Consider the following 22,676-nt stretch of genomic DNA (forward strand, 5'->3'; position numbering starts at 1 on the left):
TCTTTAGAATATTACACGAAAATCTTGAAGTGGTAAATGCAGCAGATGAAGTAAATGTGGATAAAAACTGACGATTTATCATCTCAGATTGAATAGCCCTACGAATTGCTGCCAGGACTGATCTCTATTCACGAAAATCTTAAAGCGCCTGTCACAGTGTACATCGCTTACTACAAACGCCAGCTTTTGGCCTGGGATGATTTCAATGAACTTTGACATCAATCGCTCCCTCCATGCAGTTCCATAAGCTGCCACTAGATCTACAAAAATTGCAGCATATTTGAGACCTCGTTGAAATCCAGCTTCTGCTAGAGTTGCCAATGTTAAAACCTAGTAGCAGTAGACTTGATGTTTGCTGAAGCCACCTTTTCGACAAGGATTATTTGATCAATGACCTCTTGAATGGGATTTAGAATAAACCTTTCTAGTAGCTCTTCTACCGTTGGGTGCTTATTTTACAACTGCATAATACATTACGGAATTTTGAAATCAGAGAATTTCCATTTTCAAACTTTAAGATTTCCGTAACTTACTGGAATACCAATAACATATCTTGTTCAATGGGAGTTTTGTAAAGCTTTAGAATGAAAAACGAAAAAGTATTAAAAACATGTTTATTTGGTAACAGGCGTATTTTTGTACAAATGTATAAAATGGAAAATCAGTAATGAGTATTCTTTCAGTCTAAGTGAGTCTATGATGTGAGTGTAGTTTTCACTTTGGTGGGAAGATGTCATTGTATGGCACCTTGTGAAATAAATTATTGGAGATGTCCTTAAAGGCCACAGAAAATGCTTCTTCAATTGTCGGCCTGAGCTCCTTCAGGATCTCTTCCCAGTTGTCGTTCAGGAACTTGTTCATGTTGTCTCCTGCAACGAAAGGCAAATTGATTAGCAAGGAACAGCTTATTAATCCCAAGGAAATAATTGACATCTAGTCACGTACGTGGATTGTATGACACAACATTCTCTTTCATCGGGAAATAAAAAATTCAGTAAATCCCAAGATGCGATGTAGGAGCACTACACTTGCTATTGCACGTGGTCCAGAGCACCAGAGATAAAGATTGAAACGTCGTACTTTTAACTAAGTGGGAACTGTGAAAGACGTTAGCAGAGAACAGTAGTCGGAAATAAACTGTTACCAAAGCCTAGTACACAGTCACCACCCTCTATATGGTGTGAAATCTGTTACCGTTTGGCAGCTGGAGCGGCACTAGCACTCCAAGTGGTAAGAAAGGAGGCAGACACATGTTTCGTAAGGATAATGTACGTTTTTATTCTTTTTTCTACTTAATTAACGAAATAACTGTTGTATTTTTGCGTTCTATGCATTAATAAGTTATCAAGACACGTGAATTATCGGGAAATGTAAAAACAACCGAATTTAATTGATTCAGCGGCATAAACTACAACTTATTCGTGAAGAAATACATTTGCATATGTGTATAGCTGCAGTTTACTCTGCCGACAGCAAGAGAGTATAAATACAGTTTCATGCATGAGAAGCATATAATTCTGTTGTGGTCTGTTCTTGTAATGATAAGCACTTTCTTGACGTGAAAACAAAATTTAACGGAGTCTAATGATAACCCATTCTTACACTTTATTCGACTTCCTAATACACGAATATTTTTGTAAATATAAATAGTCCTCCTTCAACAGCGAATATGCTGAATATTCTTGTCATTTTGCGTCAGATGTAGTAAGAATACTGGAACTGTTTTCTTCTGTGTTGGGAAACAGTTTTATTGATTTTGACATTTTATTACGACGTTTATGTGGTTTACCCTTCAGCTACGGATGTGGTGATACGTTAAGTAATGTAGCTACTACGTTCCACACATGTCTGCTACGTTTCACATCCACTGATTCAGCTAAAAGTGTAGCGAGCAAAACTTCGTGTTGTTGGGTAGATTCAAGACATCTTTCTGTAAAAGGTTATGTCATCTGGTGTTTACTAGCAATTTTTCATTATTAGAGGAAAACTACATTTTTCAGTGAATATCTAAACGTTACAAGTTAATCATAAATAAACTGCCCTGTAATGTACCGTTTCATACTTCGCAGAGTCCTTAGGAAACTAAAGAATGACAAATGTGGTGTCAATTTTTAATTATCCTCCATCTTTATGGAATTACATACGCTCTCTATTGTGAAAACTATCTAATAAATCAGTTCAATCGGTAAAATTGTATCATGTTCAGAAGTGTCACTGCTGGCCGCTTAGTGCGTTGCTAAAGCAGAGGGTAACAAAAACGAGACGTTGACTCCACTGTTAAGTTAGACCATTGGCCGTCAAACCTTTCTGTTCAAGAGCGATACTGACCTTGTTCAATAGCACCTCGGTCCGCATTTGTACCGATATTATTATTAATTGGCAACCTACGTGGTTCATTAGCCACCAGTAGGGCGCGAGAACTTGACCGCGGGCCCCCAAGTACTGATCATTAAAAGTCGGCACCACTCAAAATACTTCATTTAGACATTTCTCTGCTTCATATTGCTGCCAGCCTCGGCGACACCGAAGTTATGCCACTGTGATTATCTGACGAAGTATTGTTGTGTAGTCTATGTGAGATAATGACTAATTTACTAATGACGATAGTTTTACTTATACTTAAATGCGTTATGCAATATGAGCCGCAATCAAAATGTTTACTAAATGTTCTGAATGTCAATTTTTTCTTCTATCTATTGCCTTGTAGTGCAACAGCCTTGATTTAATTTCACCGAGCGCCGAGGCGCAATGGGTAGAACAGTGAGGGCAACAGTGCAAATCCGTGTCCGGACATTCAAATTTAGATTTTCCCTGAATTCCCCAAATCACTCCAGGCAAATGCCGCTACGGTTCCTTTCAAACATTCCGAATTTTGGCTTCGATGTTAATAACTTCGAAGTCGACGAGAAGCTAAACACTAATCTTCTTTCCTACCTTAAGCTATTTTCGTGATCCTTGTTACGAATATATACCGTATTTTCAGGTAGCAGTCTGTGTCAAAATTTATGCTATAGCGGCTGATCGGTACGAGTCGCTGACGGTACGAATCCCTGACAACCGTGAGTTGTCAGTATTGAAAGACATGTCCCTCTGTCTCTGAGGTAAGTGGCCAACTTTAGTTATTTTACTACCGAAGTCACCAGCTCAATTAAGCATATATTAAACTCTTATTGCCTCAGTTGTCTTTGGACGTTATTGAGTGGCAAAATTACTCTCTTAAGAAGCTCTTAATGCGAGTTGTTGTTCTGGATTTGGCTGTTAGTTGCTAGATGCGTATTATTACAACATACGGCTGAGAACCGCGGTCCACACGAATATTTTACCTGCTGGCCGCAGTTTAACGAACACTGAGTTAGACTGTGTCATTACTTACATACGATATAGTACTACATCCAATGACGGAAATGGATAGTGGTATGCGGTGAAAATCTTGTTCGAACGCTACCTGACTGCTACTCCAGTATTTTCATGCCTGTGGGAAATGCTAATTAAACCCTTATTCCTGTACGAGTTTTTTTTTCAGCAAAGAAAAGAACCATTCCTGTGGTATGTGTACATGACGGCTACCTGGCGTGTAAAATGTAATTTTAAGCTTCGAAGTGGACGTCTCTTGGCATGAACGACATTGGAAAATCGTATTCACAGATCACATAGACAATAATGAGTGTAGAACAAGTTGTGATAAAGGGAACTCAGAACATTGCGGCAAGCAGACTACGCACTACTCCTACTGAAGGTTACACAGCGAGAAGATCGTAGGACCGTTACACTTTCTCTGACAAATAGACGGATGTATTGACAGAGGCTACAAGGCGTAATCGCACTACAAACAGCCAGAACCGGATCACTTAATGCTCGTTTGGTGTCTCGAGCTGCCAGGTGGTTTACTAGAGACATCATACATACATTTGCAGAATGTAGAGCAAGAGTCATTTAGGACTCGCTTCTGATGATTTGCGTCTCCGTAGACGAACTGGTGGAAGGTCACAGGCAGAAGGGACTTTCGTGACCCGTACTTCTCCAACTCCGGGAATCGAGGTCTGGGGAGATATTGAAAAGTCCAAAAGGACTGATTTGGCAGTTGTTGAAAGGAAGCTGAATTCTCCCCGGGATGCAGCAAGAACGGTAAATCATGGGAAGGTAGCCGAGTGACGTCGTCGAGAACTGCCGATATTTCGGCAGGACCACAACTCTGCCGTTTTAAAGGCAAAACTGCGCGAAATAAGTGCTGTGCAAGTGAAATTAAAACCCAGTTTTCACAGAAACTAGGTAAAGATAACACGCACACACTGTAAACACTAGCGCTATCACAAACCAAAGATGACCGATGTCAGAAGCTATCGATAGTGAAATTAATAATCAACGGGTGAGGCAGCATCTTTTGACAAAGATTCCAAGCAGAATTTAAACAAAAGCCGCCATCTCAATTTACAAGGTTACTTGCTAATCTAATATCGACAGCTTCCTTAATAATACTATGCTGGAAGTAAATGTCAGAATCTCAGTGTTGCTGTATTTCATAGGATGACCGGTGCCAAGATAATGTTGTGGAATGGCGGATTTGCTTGGCTGTTGTAAGCGTGTGTGCCGCTTCTCCTCAGTACACTGGTCCTCCACAGTCCTTATACTCTGACCTATATCTGACTTGCCACAACTGCAAGAAATACTGTAGGCACCAGACTTGCACAAACCAAGATCATCCTCTGCGTAGCCTCGAAGGACACTAATCATAGGTGGTGGTTGGAAAATATACTCCACATCATATTTCCGCAAAATACGACCAATCCTTTTCGAAATGCTCCCTGCGTAAGGCAAAAGGCCCGTAAACTATGTTGCCACCTCGGTATTCTAATCACTCGTCCGGCGCACATCTAATCTGTCTTTCAGGACAACCAGTCTGACGAAACGTGACTGTTAAAAGGGGTAACTCAGCTGATAAACTCTCATGGTCCGGGATGACTGGGGCTTTCTGAAACAATGTATGATGTACCTTTTCACGTTGAGCTAGATAGTGACAACAGCATGTCCCAAAGTACTATCCACCTCACTCAAGACCAACACATCAAGGAAGGGAAGACAACCCCATCTATTGTGAAACGAGTATTCGGGTGGATAGAATTCAGTTGTTCTAAAAAGTCATTCAAAATTCTTAATGCCATGGGCCCAAACAAAAAATGTTTCGCCTACATATTTGAAGAAACACGCAGATTGCAAATACTCCGACTCCAAGGCAAGTTCCTTGCAATCTTCCATAAACAAATTGGCAATAATAGGTGACAATGGGCTTTCCATAGCAACTACATCTGTCTGGTCTTAGTACTTGTCATTGAATAAAAAGTAACTCGAAGTCGACATACGTCGAAATAGGTTCGTTAATTCAGCACCAAACCTAACCCCAATCAACCGTAACATTTAAGACAGAGGAACACGGCTGAATGGAGGGACCACATCAAAACTTCCTATAATATCAGAGCCACACAAAGGCATTCCCTCTAATGGATGTAAGATATCCACCGAGATCTTAATGCTGTGTTCATACAAGCGAACTATATGGCTTAACAAGGTAGCAAGGTATTTTGCTACACGATATGTCGCAGCATCGATGTTACTTACAATCGGGTCAAGAGGAACCCCTTCCTTGCAGACCTTAGGGAGGCCATATAACCTAGGGGGAAGAGTACGAATCGAATTGGGGCTCTTCATGGTCTCCAGGGATAAGGAACTTTTCTTCAGGAGGCTCTTAGTCTTTCTCTCAACACTTCTTGTGGGGTGGCACCGATTGTGCGATAAGTTAAATCAGAAAGTAAACATTGCATCTTTTGAACGTAAATCTGCTTTTCCAAAACGCCGGTAGCATTGCCCTTGGCCACTGGTAAAAGAACAACATCCGGATCAACTCTAATTGATCGTAAAGCAGCCGTCTCAGTCATTATGATATTACTCTTGGGTGGATGTGCCTCAGTCAGTACGTAACATGCCTCCCTCGTCTGCAACATCAGGAGGTAGTTTAGAAACAGCCTGCTCAACAGAAGTAATAAAGTCAACCACTGGCACGCGCTTGGGAGTCGGTGCACAGAGCTTACTTTCTGCAGTTTTGCCTTGAAAATGGCAGGGTGTGCTCCTGTCGAAACATCGGCGGTTGTCCACGGCATAACCCAGCTGCGGTCCCGTAAGTTATTTGAAGATTGTAAACGCCGGGAGAAAATAAAAAATTCAAATGGCTCTGAGCACTATGGGACTTAACATCTGTGGTCATCAGTCCCCTAGAAACTAGAACTACTTAAACCTAACTAACCTAAGGACATCACACACATCCATGCCCGAGGCAGGATTCCAACCTGCGACCGTAGCAGTCGCGCGGTTCCGGACTGAGAAAATAAAGCCTCATGGTAAACCCTATTGTCATATCCTTCATGAGGAAAGTAGGAAGTGGCATATTCTGAATCTACATCTACATTTGCTATTTCGGCAGCTAAATAACTGATGTTCACCGATTTACAGAAGACATGAAACAAATAATTCGCAGTAATAAAACAACATTTATGAAAAGACATATTTGTTGACATTGAATGTAAGTTCAGATGTTAGGAAATCTCTTTTGAAGATGTCTGAAGTGTACACTTGTCAGGAGGTGAAAAATGGACGATAAGCTATTCTGACAATACCAGAGTAGTAGCATCTGAAATGGACTGCTACAGAATGAAAATGAAAATTAAATAGGCAGAATGAGTAATTGATTAACTTGTACTAAATCTGTTGTTGTTGTGGTCATCAGTCCTGGACTGGTTTGATGCAGCTCTCCATGCTACTCTATCCTGTGCAAGCTTCTTCATCTCCCAGTACTTACTGCAACCTACATCCTTCTGAATCTGCTTAGTGTATTCATCTCTTGGTCTCCCTCTATGATTTTTACCCTCCACGCTGACCTCCAATGCTAAATTTGTGATCCCCTGATGCCTGCAACATGTCCTACCAAGCGGTCCCTTCTTCTTGTCAAGTTGTGCCACAAACTCCTCTTCTCCTCAATTCTATTCAATACCTCCTCATTAGTTATGTGATGTACCAATCTAATCTTCAGCATTCTTCTGTAGCACCACATTTCGAAAGCTTCTATTCTCTTCTTGTCTAAACTACTTATCGTCCATGTTTCACTTCCATACATGGCTACACTCCATACAGATACTTTCAGAAACGACTTCCTGACACTTAAATCTATACTCGACGTTAACAAATTTCTCTTCTTCAGAAACGCTTTCCCTGCCATTGCTAGTCTACATTTTATATCCTCTCTACTTCGACCACCATCAGTTATTTTGCTCCCAAATAGCAGAACTCCTTTACTACTTCAAGTGTCTCATTTCCTAATCTAATTCCCTCCGTATCATGCGACATAATTCGACTACATTCCATTATCCTCGTTTTGCTTTTGTCGATGTTTATCTTATATCCTCCTTTCAAGACACTGTCCATTCCGTTCAAAATCTAACTGAAAAACATGAAAGAAATTTATTGCACAATTTGACTGAAAGATGAAATCGGTTGATATTACTCATTCCGAGGCATGATGGAATCGTAAATTTAATACTAGAGGGAACTGTTTTGGAGGGGGGGGGGGGGACAAAAACCATAAGGGAAACCAAGGCTTTACCTTCAAATGGATACAGTTTGCTGTAGTCACACAGAGATGAAGACACTTGCACGGGATAAGCTAGCGGGCGGAGCTGCATCAAACCAGTCATCGGGCTGTAGACCACAACAGCAGCTCATGGTTGCAGCAGAATGCGATAGTTCTCACCGAGTGCCTTGTCTCCGTTGAAGAGGTTGTTGAAGGTGAGGTAGACCCGGTCCGTGGTGAAGCTGAACTTGAAGTCTTTAACGTCGAGGTAGGTGGTGCCGTCCTGCTGCAGCGGTGCGCCCTTCAGCAGGAGCTCCACTGCGGTGTTGGCTGGAACAGTAGCAGTTGCCTCACTAATTGTACTCGCTGCTGATGGAAAAACTTTCTGAACTGCTGACATTTCGACAATCATCTATATGCTATCGATGCCGACGATATACGGAAGGTGAAGTGTCATGGACAATCAAAAAGTTTCCGTTCGAAGACTGTACAATCCAGAATCGGTATGCCAATCAGACAAAATCGCCATGAGCACTGAGGTAATCACCCGACTGACGCACCAGATTGAGGATATCGTTCCACAATGGTGGCTTTCAACAGACATGGTGTCCCATCCACATTCTTCGTTCTTCGGTGGATGTCTACGGGTGTTTGTCCTTCGGCAGGCAAGAAAGAATGACAGAACGTTAGTCGAGTTCCGACCCATTTGGTAATGACGTCGCCATAGTTGACCGCCGAAAAGAGAAGAATGTCACATCAATCTTTTGCACATATGTCGTTGCTTATCTACCAGCATCAGAGTCGCGCTGCGTTGCATATATGCTACAGCAACGCTCTCGCACAGAATCTGTTTCATCGCCACTTATATTTATATTTTCGGTTCGTCATAGATTAGATACACTACTGGCCATTAAAATTGCTACACCACCAAGATGACGTGCTACAGACGTGAAATTTAACCGCAGGGAAGAAGATGCTGTGATATACAAATGATTAGCTTTTCAGAGCATTCACACAAGGTTGGCACCGGTGGCGACACCTACAACGTGCTGACATGAGGAAAGTTCCCAACCGATTTCTCATACACAATCAGCAGTTTACCGGCGTTGCCTGGTGAAACGTTGTTGTGATGCCTCGTGTAAGGACAAGAAAAGCGTACCATCACGTTTCCGACTTTGATAAAGGTCGGCTTGTAGCCTATCGCGATTGCGGTTTATCGTATCGCGACATTGCTGCTCTCGTTGGTCGAGATCCAATGACTGTTAGCAGAATATGGAATCGGTAGGTTCAGGAGGGTAATACGGAATGCCGTGCTGGATCCCAAAGGCCTCGCATCACTAGCAGTCGAGATGACAGGCATCTTATCCGCATGGATGTAACGGATCGTGCAGCCACGTCTCGATCCCTGAGTTAACAGATGGGGACGTTTGCAAGACAACTATCTGCACTAACAGTTCGATGACGTTTGCAGCAGCATGGACTATCAGCTCGGAGACCATGGCTGCGGTAACCCTTGACGCTGCATCACACGCAGGAGCGCCTGCGATGGTGTACTCAAAGACGAACCTGGGTGCACTAATGGCACAACGTCATTTTTTCGGATGAATCCAGGTTCTGTTTACAGCATCATGATGGTCACATCCATGTTTGGACCGATCGAGGTGAACGCAGATTGGAAGCGAGCATTCGTCATCGCCATACTGGCATATCAACCGGCGTGATGGTGTGGGGTGCCATTGGTTACACGTCTAGGTCACCTCTAGTTCGCATTGACGGCACTTTGAACATTGTTACGACCCGTGGCTCTACCCTTCATTCGATCCCTGCGAAACCCTACATTTCAGCAGGATAATGCACGACCTCATGTTGCAGATCCTGTACGGGCCTTTCTGGATACAGAAACTGTTAGACTGCTGCCCTGGCCAACACATTCTCCAGATCTCTCACCAATTGAAAACGTCTGGTCAATTGTGGCCGAGCAACTGGCTCCTCACAATACGTCAGTCACTACTCTTGATGAACTGTGGTATCGTGTTGAAGTTGCATGGACAGCTGTACCTGTACACGCCATCCAAGCTCTGTTTGACTCAATGCCCAGGCGTATCAAGGTCGCTATTACAGCCACAGGTGGTTGTCCTGGGTACTGTTTTCTGAGGATCTATGCACCCAAATTGCGTGAAAATGTAATCACATGTCAGTTCTAGTATAATATATTTGTCCAATGAATACCCGTTTATCATCTGCATTTCTTCTTGGTGGTGCAATTTTAATGGCCAGTAGTGCATATCAGAAAGGGTAACTACTTCGAAAAACAAAACCTAGTTAGTCCGAAGCAAGAAATTGTTACTTGTTGTATTATATTTCTGATTTATAAATATGTTTCAAGAGATTTGTTTAATTTTTGTGTGCAAGAACTGTAATGGTTTTAATAATAGGCGAAATGTCTCAGTAAACCGAAGTCCCTCTTCGTACAATGAATGAAAAACTATTGTTTTAATCGATGATAACCATTTCCTGTCTGACTAGGAGATAATGTTCGAATCAGGTCCTGCAACGTGCAGTTTATTAGTAGTGGTCACTACCGATAAACCGCACCTTAGAACGTTAGATCTGAAGACTTTCTTCTAGTCAGGTAAAAACCGATCATCATTGTTAAAAAACCAATAGTGACCCTGAAGGTATTTTTCATTCATTGTAATTTTTTATTACATTCAAAATAAAGAAAATCCATGGAGCTACGGTGTGGCACTGAAGTTAATGTAAGCTTTGAGCAAAGGCAAATCTTCTGAATCGCAGATAGTAACGACAAAGCAGCAACGTTAATGTATATCGTGATTTAAATTGACAAGTGAGCTGTGCTATACTTCAGGCATTCAGTTAAAACAGGATGAACAGTGTTTTGCTATTTCTTTTTCAGTAATGGGCTCTTAGCTGGTACTGAACTCCGAATGCCACTCAGCTACTTTATTGCTAACAAGTAACAATGTGGGGTACACAATGCTCGAGATTTGCCCTCATTTACAGGATTCGCCCTCTGATTAACGGCTACATTGGTTGCCAAGTCTGCTAACTCGAGATTATCAGAACAAGGTAAAAGATGCCTCCATTTTCCTGGTCGTGTTCATTTCGAGCGGCTTATGATATCTCACTCTTTCATTTTTCTCTCTGTGTCTGATCATGGTGCCTTTACTGACACCACTGCAGGGAGATATTTGATCTACACTCCTGGAAATTGAAATAAGAACACCGTGAATTCATTGTCCCAGGTAGGGGAAACTTTATTGACACATTCCTGGGGTCAGATACATCACATGATCACACTGACAGAACCACAGGCACATAGACACAAAGTGTTCTTTTTTCCATTTCCAGGAGTGTAAATTATAGTTCTAAGAGATAAACTTTGCTTCAAAAACGAACCTTATGTCTAAAAACATTGGCACAGCGACTAAACGTGTCAGCTCACTGTCCTTAAACCTCGTACCAAATTCCTTAAAAATCCAGCTTCCAAGTTGGTGGTCAGGGTTAAAATTGGACAGAATGTAAACACTGACATCAGGAAACAGTGTGATAGTGAAACTGTCGTCTGTGCTATGACGTAGGTGTCTATGCATGTTGCTGACAATATATGACGAAACCAAAATTTGTTCCATCGTGTAGGGTGTGGAGTTCCGATGGGTCTCGACTCAAATGCGATTTTAAAAGTTTCTCTGTTTAGAAATCCTGTCATCTTTAGCTTTTGTCTCAAATGCACTTGTATTCACTGTAATTTTTATGAATTCAACAATCTCTCATCTCCTTAATTATAATCGTATGCACCAGATACTGGAAATACTTTATGAAATTATATTGTTAAGTTTATTTGACAATATGCGTTAGAAAACTGTGATAACTTACACACAATGACTAGCAAAAGTACACTCCTGGAAATGGAAAAAAGAACACATTGACACCAGTGTGTCAGACCCACCATACTTGCTCCAGGCACTGCGAGAGGGCTGTACAAGCAATGATCACACGCACGGCACAGCGGACACACAAGGAACCGCGGTGTTGGCCATCGAATGGCGCTAGCTGCGCAGCATTTGTGCACCGCCGCCGTCAGTGTCAGCCAGTTTGCCGTGGCATACGGAGCTCCATCGCAGTCTTTAACACTGGTAGCATGCCGCGACAGTGTGGACGTGAACCGTATGTGCAGTTGACGGACTTTGAGCGAGGGCGTACAGTGGGCATGCGGGAGGCCGGGTGGACGTACCGCCGAATTGCTCAACACGTGGGGCGTGAGGTCTCCACAGTACATCGATGTTGTCGCCAGTGGTCGGCGGAAGGTGCACGTGCCCGTCGACCTGGGACCGGACCGCAGCGACGCACGGATGCACGCCAAGACCGTAGGATCCTACGCAGTGCCGTAGGGGACCGCACCGCCACTTCCCAGCAAATTAGGGACACTGTTGCTCCTGGGGTATCGGCGAGGACCATTCTCAACCGTCTCCATGAAGCTGGGCTACGGTCCCGCACACCGTTAGGCCATCTTCCGCTCATGCCCCAACATCGTGCAGCCCGCCTCCAGTGGTGTCGCGACAGGCGTGAATGGAGGGACGAATGGAGACGTGTCGTCTTCAGCGATGAGAGTCGCTTCTGCCTTGGTGCCAATGAAGGTCGTATGCGTGTTTGGCGCCGTGCAGGTGAGCGCCACAATTAGGACTGCATACGACCGAGGCACACAGGGCCAACACCCGGCATCATGGTGTGGGGAGCGATCTCCTACACTGGCCGTACACCACTGGTGATCGTCGAGGGGACACTGAATAGTGCACGGTACATCCAAACCGTCATCGAACCCATTGTTCTACCATTCCTAGACCGGCAAGGGAACTTGCTGTTCCAACAGGACAATGCACGTCCGCATGTATCCCGTGCCACCCAACGTGCTCTAGAAGGTGTAAGTCAACTACCCTGGCCAGCAAGATCTCCGGATCTGTCCCCCATTGACCATGTTTGGGACTGGATGAAGCGTCGTCTCACGCGGTCTGCACGTCCAGCACGAACGCTGGTCCAACTGAGACGCCAGGTGGAAATGGCATGGCAAGCCGTTCCACAGGACTACATCCAGCATCTCTACGATCGTCTCCATGGGAGAATAGCAGCCTGCATTGCTGCGAAAGGTGGATATACACTGTACTAGTGCCGACATTGTGCATGCTCTGTTGCTTGTGTCTATGTGCCTGTGGTTCTGTCAGTGTGATCATGTGATGTATCTGACCCCAGGAATGTGTCAATAAAGTTTCCCCTTCCTGGGACAATGAATTCACGGTGTTCTTATTTCAATTTCCAGGAGTGTATATAGAAAGTAATACTATAAAAGACCGACAGATGAGGCAGTGACCGATATCGTTAGTATAATAGCAATGTCTAAATACCGATATTATTTCTTTGGAGCCTATAGGTGTCCACGAGTACCAGAATCTGGAAATACAGCATACATAGACCAAGAGAAAACAGCTGAGCACTTTTTGTTCTGTCCATCATTTACCCTTTCCATAAACTTCAATCGAGAAGTGCCATTCCTTTCTCTTTTACTTCGTCTTCTTTGGTAAAGGGATTTCGGGAAAACCGTGACAAGTACTTTCACTTGAGTGGCACTGCCATCGGTAACATTACTATTACTATTGTGAAGTTTTCCATTGTGTCTTGCCGCTGGTGTACATAACATACGAGCAGAATCCATTTAGATGTTGTACCAGATTTCAAGAGAGTTTCTTCGTAGAAACTACTAAAGGTATCTCTCACTGAAGTCCACGCTAAACATCGACATTCTGTAAAACATCGACGGTCTTGGAAATTTTGCTTTCTTTTAAGTCTGGCATACATATATTTCGCATATATTTTTGGTCGCTTTAGGCATTACGATGCTGAGTCTCGCTTCAACGACATTCTGGTCACTAATCCCTGCATCCATCACGATGCTCCCTATTTTTTCAGTACTATTTGTTGCTAAGGGGTTGAATATGTTATGGTAACCATTTACAGTTCGTGTAGTTTTACATACTGGCTGGGTTATTATTCTATTTTTTCGAGTGTGTTCAGTCCTTGAGAGTAATCGAATGAAAACAGTCGTTAAGGATCGTCATGGTTTTTCATATTAACTGAATTTTTTATTCTTTCTTTTCATGTGTAACCTGTCTGTAGTTTCATCGTCGGTTGAAACATGTATTCGTTGTTTAAACTCAAACCACTCTTTAACGTTTTAGTTCCATTCGTCCTTCTGAGTAAAACTGGCGTGTAACGCTTTCATTAGTTGAACTCAAGCAGTGGTATACAACCGGAATAAACATACCCTCGGAGGCTGGCCCCACCACCAGCAGCGCGTGAAGACATCTCAGGAGGTACGACAGGTTAAAACAAACATTTACGAATTCATTTAATTATTTACCGAATAGACTAATTCTTCTTTTCGACACTTAAAAAAATGTATTTCCGTACATTAAGATGTTCCAGATGCAGTTGAAACATAAGTGTTGTACTGTTGGGCGTAAAAAGTTGAGAATAAAAGTTCCCTTATGGATACGGAAACTCAAGGCAGAATGGTATAGCGACGGCGAATGTCAACACAAGTTTGGCTGTTAATTGTTAAGTGTACACTCTTAAGTAATATGTAATCTTAAAGTGCATGCCATTCGCTATACGCTAATTATATAATGCATTTAGTTCCATTTGTGAATGTACCCCATAAGATTTGTTAACCTGAAATGTGCTTTTGGGGCAGAATGGGACGGGGCAGAATGGGATAGTGTCCTGTTCAGTCCGTCACATTCAAATGCCAGTTGAATAGATAATATATATTTCTTTTTTTCCTTACTTCTCCAGACAGCGCGAATTAAATTAGAAGAGTGACATTAGAATTCTGGGGGCAAGAATATGAATAATAATGAGTACAGAGTATGGACTGAGAGTAAATTGGAAAAAGATGAAGGTAAAGAGAAGTAGCAGAAATAGCGAGGAACTTCGCATCAAATTTGGCGATCACGAAGTAGACGGAAGTTAAGGAATTCTAGTTTGGAAGCAAAGCAACCCATGACGGCCGAAGCAAGGAGGGCATAAAAAATAGTACAGCACAGTCGAAGGGAATGATGACATCAGATGTTAAGTCCCATAGTGCTTGGAGCCATTTTTGAACAGGCGAAGAGGGCATTCCTGTCCAATAGAAGCCTACTGAGTTGATAGAGGGGAATTAATTTGATGACGAATTTTTTGGGAATGTACGTTTGGAGCACAGGTTTGTGTGGGAGTGAGGTATGGACTGTGGCAAAACCGGAACAGAAGAAAATCCAAGCCTTTGTGATCTGGTGCTACAGAAGAATGTTGAAAATGACGTCTGCGTCTACATCTACATCCATACTCCGCAAACCACCTGACGGTGTGTGGCGGAGGGTACCCTGAGTACCTCTATCGGTTCTCCCTTCTGTTGCAGTCTCGTATTGTTCGTGGAAAGAAGTATTGTCTGTATGCTTCTGTGTGGGCTCTAATCTCTCTGATTTTATCCTCATGGTCTCTTCGCGAACTATACGTAGGAGGGAGCGATATACTGCTGGACTCTTCGGTGAAGGTATGTTCTCGAAACTTTAACAAAAGCCCGTACCGAGCTACTGAGCGTCTCTCCTGTAGAGTCTTCCACTGGAGTTTATCTATCATCTCCGTAACACTTTCGCGATTACTAAATGATCCTGTAACGAAGCGCGCTGCTCTCCGTTGGATCTTCTCTATCTCTTCTATCAACCCTATCTGGTACGGATCCCACACCGCTGAGCAGTATTCAAGCAGTGGGCGAACGAGTGTACTGTAACCTACTTCCTTTGTTTTCGGATTGCATTTCCTTAGGATTCTTCCAATGAATCTGTCTGGCATCTGCTTTACCGACGATCAACTTTATATGATCATTCCATTTTAAATCAGTCCTAATGTGTACTCCCAGATAATTTATGGAATTAACTGCTTCCAGTTGCTGACTTGTTTTTCTTTTTTTTTTTTTTTGGTTGCTAAATGATAAGGGATCTATCGTTCTATGTATTCGCAGCACATTACACTTGTCTACATTGAGATTCAGTTGACATTCCCTGCGCCATACGTCAATTCGCTGCAGATCCTCCTGCATTTCAGTACAATTTTCCATTGTTACAACCTCTCGATATACTACAGCAGCATCTGCAAAAAGCCTCAGTGAACTTCCGATGTCATCCACCAGGTCATTTATGTATATTGTGAACAGCAACGGTCCCATGACACTCCCCTGTGGCACACCTGAAATCACACTTACTTCGGAAGACTTCTCTCCATTGAGAATGACATGCTGCGTTCTGTTATCTAGGAACTCCTCAATCCAATCACACAATTGGTCTGATAGTCCATATGCTCCTACTTTGTTCATTAAACGACTGTGGGGAACTGTATCGAACGCCTAGCGGAAGTCAAGAAACACGGCATCTACGTGGGAACCCGTGTCTATGGCCCTATGAGTCTCGTGGACGAATAGCGCGAGCTGGGTTTCACACGACCATCTTTTTCGAAACCCATGCTGATTCCTACAGAGTAGATTTCTAGTCTCCAGGAAAGTCATTATACTCGAACATAATACGTGTTCCAAAATTCTACAACTGATCGACGTTAGAGATATAGGTCTATAGTTCTGCACATCTGTTCGACGTCCCTTCTTGAAAACGGGGATGACCTCCGTCCTTTTCCAATCCTTTGGAACGCTACGCTCTTCTAGAGACCTACGGTACACCGCTGCAAGAAGGGGTGCAAGTTCCTTCGCGTACTCTGTATAAAATAGAACTGGTATCCCATCAGGTCCAGCGGCCTTCCCTCTTTTGAGAGATTTTAATTGTTTCTCTATCCCTCTGTCGTCTATTTCGATATCTACCATTTTGTCATCTGTGCGACAATCTAGAGAAGGAACTACAGTGCAGTCTTCCTCTGTGAAACAGCTTTGGAAACAGACATTTAGTATTTCGGCCTTTAGTCTGTCATCCTCTGTTTCTGTACCATTTTGGTCACAGAGTGTCTGGACATTTTGTTTTGATCCACCTACCGCTTTGACATAAGACCAGAATTTCTTAGGATTTTCTTCCAAGTCAGTACACAGAACTTTACTTTCGAATTCATTGAACGCCTCTCGCATAGCCCTCCTCACACTACATTTCGCTTCGCGTAATTTTAGTTTGTCTGCAAGGCTTTGGCTATGTTTATGTTTGCTGTGAAGTTCCCTTTGCTTCCGCAGCAGTTTTCTAACTCGGTTGTTGTACCTCGGTGGCTCTTTTCCATCTCTTACGATCTTGCTTGGCACATACTCATCTAACGCTTATTGTACGATGGTTTTGAACTTTGTCCACTGATCCTCAACACTATCTGTACTTGAGACAAAACTTTTATGTTGAGCCGTCAGGTACTCTGTAATCTGCTTTTTGTCACTTTTATTAAACAGAAAAATCTTCCTACCTTTTTTAATATTTCTATTTACGGCTGAAATCATCGATGCCGTAACCGCTTTATGATCGCTGATTCCCTGTTCTGCGTTAACTGTTTCAAATAGCTCGGTCTGTTTGTCACCAGAAGGTCTAATATGTTATCGCCACGAGTCGGTTCTCTGTTTAACTGCTCAAGGTAGTTTTCAGATAAATCACTTCAAAAAATTTCACTGGATTCTTTATCCCTGCCACCCGTTATGAACGTTTGAGTCTCCCAGTCTATATCCGGCAAATTAAAATCTCCACCCAGAACTATAACATGGTGGGGAAATCTACTCGAAATATTTTCCAAATTATTTCGAGTAGATTTCCCCACCAACTGGCGTGATAAGGTAAGGAATGAGGAGATCTGCGCAGAAACGGCGATGAAAGGAATATATAGAAAATGCCGTCGAGAAGACGGGAGACGATATAGGACACGTGTTAAGATACCAGGGAATAAACCCAGGCCCGCATCTCGTGGTCGTGCGGTAGCGTTCTCGCTTCCCACGCCCGGGTTCCCGGGTTCGATTCCCGGCGGGGTCAGGGATTTTCTCTGCCTCGTGATGGCTGGGTGTTGTGTGCTGTCCTTAGGTTAGTTAGGTTTAAGTAGTTCTATGTTCTAGGGGACTGATGACCATAGATGTTAAGTCCCATAGTGCTCAGAGCCATTTGAACCATTTTTTGAATAAACCCAGAATAAACCCAATGGTACTAGAAGGAGCTGTAGAGGGTAAGAACTGCAGGGAAAGACGGAGACAAACACCTACAACAAATAACTGAGTACGTAGAGTGAAAGTGCTACTCTGAGTGAAGAGGATGGTGCAGGAGAGGAATTTCTCGCAGGCAGTACCAAACCAGTCAGAAGACTGATGACTCCAAAACAAAAAATCTCGTGACCTTCTTTATCCTTCTTCGATCCAAGTTTGCGTTCCGTCGCAAACATCCGGACGACAACTCTTAATCTGTCTTTTCTTGAGACGGCGGCTTCCAAGCTAAGTTCGTCGGTACTATCTATGGTTCGCACGGCTTTCGGCCTAAGTTATCAGTGTACGAGGTGTGTTGAAACAGTAACGGGAATTTTGTAATTTGACTTTTTGTATTAATACAATTCGTGAGATCTTTTTCTCTGAAAAGTATCTCTAGATTGTTAGCTAAATGGGATGTTTACTCTATGGTCAGCTGTCAAAGGAGGCTGCGTTGATTTTGTTGCTGTCGGCGATTATTTATTTTGTACCCATATTGGATCAGGGAATTTGTGTTAAATGTTGCTGTAAGAACGGAATAAAAATGGTTCAAATGGCTCTGAGCACTATGGGACTTAACATCTGTGGTCATCCGTCCCCTAGAACTTAGAACTAATTAAACCTAACTAACCTAAGGACATCACACACATCCATGCCCGAGGCAGGATTCTAACCTGCGACCGTAGCAGTCGCGCGGTTCCGGACTGCACGCCTAGAACCGCTGGACCACCGCGGCCGGCCGGAATAAAACGCAACAAAATGTTAGACTTATTAAATATTGCTTTTGGTGAGTTTTCTGTGAGTAATATAAGGTTTTTGGAGTGGTATAAGCGTTTCCAAGAACGCTGCGAAGACGTTGAACTTGAAAAGCTCCCTCAACGCCCCGGCACATCGTCAACAGAGGAAATCGTGCAGAAAAAGGTGAAAGAGAAGGCTATTAAAGACCGCCGAATCATAATCATAGAAGTCGCTGATGATGATGGTGGCGTATCAGTTAGCGCAAACCGCGTTAGCGCAAACCACGATTTTTGTTGTTGTTGTTGTTGTTGTTGGAATTTTTACGTTTGATATTGCAAAAGACTATATGTTTTTGTCTGTAATTACACCTTATTTATTTTGCCTACTGCCCATCTATGATCAGAAAATTTGATTACATAGTTAGATCAGCAAAAGAGCAATTTACAGAAATATCAAGCTCTATGACAGCAAACGTGGGGTACATACTGAACCACAATATGTATAGGTTGTCTCATATAACCGCCACGTAGTCGTTCGCGGCTTTCCCAAGCAGGAGTGTCAAATACTAAAAGAAAAGGTCACTGTTGAGCTTTAAATAGATGTAAATTGCGGCCATCAATGATAAGAGTGAAGGGAGTTTATTTTTATTTTTATTTATTTTTTGAAGGTGAAAACATTTTTAAAAAATGAAAATAAAATAACTCTGTACAAAGACGGCACTTGTATCACAGCTAGCTGCAATTTACATCTACAAGTATTTAAAGCTCAACAGTGACATTTTCCTTTAGTATTTGACAGTCCTAAGAGGTGTATTCAAGTTCTAAGGCCTCTGATTTTTTTTCTCCGGACTGGAAAGAGATAGAAACATGCGCATTGTTTTAAAATAAGGCTGCGTTCATTGTCAATACGTCACAGAGATGGCAGCACCGTACGGCAGATGGAATTTTACCGCCAGCGGCGAGAATGAGAACTGTTTTAAATACTTAAAATGGCGACGTTTTCCTTACTTGAACAGCGTGCAATCATTCGTTTTCTGAATTTGCGTGGTGTGAAACCAATTGAAATTCGACAGTTGAAGGAGACATGTGGTGATGGAGTTATGGATGTGTCGAAAGTGCGTTCGTGGGTGCGACAGTTTAATGAAGGCAGAACATCGTGTGACAACAAACCGAAACAACCTCGGGCTCGCACAAGCTGGTCTGACGACATGATCGAGAAAGTGGAGAGAATTCTTTTGGGGGATCGCCGAATGACTGTTGAACAGATCGCCTCCAGAGTTGGCATTTCTGTGGGTTCTGTGCACACAATCCTGCATGACGACCTGAAAATGCGAAAAGTGTCATCCAGGTGGGTGCCACGAATGCTGACGGACGACCACATAGCTGCCTGTGTGGCATGTTGCCAAGCAATGTTGACATGCAGAGACAGCATGAATGGGACTTTCTTTTCGTCGGTTGTGACAATGGATGAGACGTGGATGCCATTTTTCAATCCAGAAACAAAGCGCCAGTCAGCTCAATGGAAGCACAAAAATGATGATGTCCATGTTCTGGGACAGCGAGGGCGTAACCCTTAGCCATTGCGTTCCAAAGAGCACTACGGTAACAGGTGCATCCTACGAAAATGTTTTGAAGAACAAATTCCTTCCTGCACTGCAACAAAAACGTCCGGGAAGGGCTGCGAGTGTGCTGTTTCACCAAGACAACGCACCCGCACATCGAGCTAACGTTACGCAACAGTTTCTTCGTGATAACAACTTTGAAGTGATTCCTCATGCTCCCTACTCACCTGACCTGGCTCCTAGTGAAGTGACTTTTGGCTTTTTCCAACAATGAAAGACACTCTACGTGGCCGCACATTCACCAGCCGTGCTGCTATTGCCTCAGCGATTTTCCAGTGGTCAAAACAGACTCCTAAAAAAGCCTTCGCCGTCAGCGTTGTGAAAAATGTGTACGTCTGCAGGGCGATTACGTCGAGAAGTAACGCCAGTTTCATCGATTTCGGGTGAGTAGTTAATTAGAAGAAAAAAAGCGGAGGCCTTAGAACTTGAATGCACCTCGTACTTGGGAAGCGAGCGAAGCAACTGCGTGTCTGTTGTCAAAGGCTACCTATACATTTTATTGTTCGGTATAATATACGAAACGTTTGCTGACATAGAGGATGATATTGTTGTAAATTGCTCCAAAGCTGCAATTCTAGGTATGTAATCGACCTTTTTTGTCATGGGGTGATATTGTGTACAGAAACCGGTAGCCAGTAGGAAAAATAAATAAACTACGACTGTAGGCTAAAGCATATAATTTTTCAGTGTTGTATAGAGCCCCCTTCCACCGAGAATATGTCGGGAATATGTAACTAAAACCTGTGAAGCAAAATTTGTTCCAAAATCGTTGGGTTTCGATGAAAAACAGCGCCGAATGCAAGTTGCTAGGAGTCTCTAGCTCATATTAAGAACGATGCAGAATTTCTGAAACGTGTCACAGCAGGTTATGAATCATGACTTTACTGATATGACGTCAAACAAAGACTCAGTCGTTCCAGAGGAAGCATTATGGACTGACAAGACCGTAAAAAGTTGGACAAGTGCGCTCCAATATTAAGATTACGCTCGCCGTGTTCTTCGAATTTGACGCCAAGTACACCGTGAGTTATTGCCACAAAGTCGAACGATTCACAACGAGTACTACTTACAAGGGCAACGCCTTTTGCATGAAGGATTCCGAAAAAAAAGAAGCTTGGATTTGTGGCGAAACAGTTGATGGCTTTTGCACAATGATAATGCAACTGCTCATATTTCTTGTTCATCAATTTTTGGGCAAAAGTAATAATATAATGATGGCCCAGCCCCCATATTCGCCAGACATGGCCCCATTTGACTCTTTTCTGTTGACAAAAATAAATAAAAAGATCCGCCATTTTATAAGCATAGATGAGATTAAAACATGAAAAATTATCCCGAAGATGGAGTTTCGTATACGTTTCTGGGACAGGAAAAGGCGTTGGCATAAGCGTGTAACCTCTGATGGTGACCGTTTTGGATGGGATATGACTAATGTACACGAATAAGCGGAATTCTTACCATAAAAGAAAATTTCCCGTTATTTTATCAACACACCTATTACTCAACGGACCTTTCATGAGTGTGATGTGTTACAGCTGCAGGCTAGTCACGCTTTGGTGATGGATACTTACAGATGGTGATGTTGCAGTCGCCCATCCCCTGGATGGGCAGCGCGAGCACCTTCCCCTCCAGTTTGTAGTTGCCGTTCATTGTGACAGGGGAGGCAGCGTGCGCGATTATCTTGATGTCGTAGCTGCCGGGCGTCATCCTGCGAACATGTCGTACCGCATGACGTCACTGACACACAAACAAACACAGCGACAGTACTGCACAGTCAGAACATGGATTTTCAACTCAGAGACTCAGTATGAAACCGCCACAACAAGATCAATGTTAATCATATCATTGCATATTGGTTGTATACGTGACTGTTGACTTCCGGTGTCAGTGAAGGGGAAGACGAAAACTTAACCATTACATCTATATCTATGTCAGTAATCCGCAAGCCAGAATCACGTGTTGCACAAGGAGATCTTCATCACGTGTAGATGTTACTGTATACCTAACGGGTCCGTGAGGTGTCACCTCCTCGAAGAAAAACGGACTGAGAATCAACGGGCTTGTGAAATCTCATCACACAGTCACATAAGCTGCGTGCAGTGAAAGTTCCGCACAACATGTTGCGGAATAGAAACCGATATGCGACAGTTCTGTGCATTCACTGCACCGTGCAGAAGAAATTGTGCCTCATCCATCCAAGGAATATTTCCCAGCCACATGTCATCAATTTCCATGCATGCCAAAAAACGAAGAGCAAATTCACGACGTTGTAGCCTGTCTTCTGGCTTTATTGGGTGCACATTCTAAATAGTGTAGACATACCACTGTAAAATGCAACTCAAAAATCTTTTAAACTGTTGACCAGGGGAAAGATGGTTCCCATGGTGCAGCTCGAGCACTTGCTGCAGAATTTGGTGCATGTTCTGCACGGTTGGCTACAGCTATAGCAACTC

The 22,676-nt window shown here is 43.0% G+C and overlaps 1 protein-coding gene across 1 annotated transcript in view; it reads right to left on the reverse strand.

Annotated features, from left to right (window-relative positions):
* Window positions 1-605: 605 nt before the first annotated feature.
* The window catches only part of LOC126100692 (protein takeout-like), a 48,933-nt gene continuing 26,862 nt past the window's right edge, over window positions 606-22,676 (reverse strand). Inside the window, exons 4-6 of the mRNA XM_049911308.1 lie at window positions 21,795-21,931; window positions 7,796-7,945; window positions 606-869 (exon numbers count right to left, since the gene is read on the reverse strand). Coding sequence (XP_049767265.1) covers window positions 715-869; window positions 7,796-7,945; window positions 21,795-21,931 — 442 coding nt within the window. The 3' untranslated portion in view covers window positions 606-714. The remainder of the gene's footprint in view (window positions 870-7,795; window positions 7,946-21,794; window positions 21,932-22,676) is intronic.

Source organism: Schistocerca cancellata, chromosome 9 (assembly GCF_023864275.1).
Source record: "Schistocerca cancellata isolate TAMUIC-IGC-003103 chromosome 9, iqSchCanc2.1, whole genome shotgun sequence".
NCBI lineage: Eukaryota > Metazoa > Arthropoda > Insecta > Orthoptera > Acrididae > Schistocerca > Schistocerca cancellata.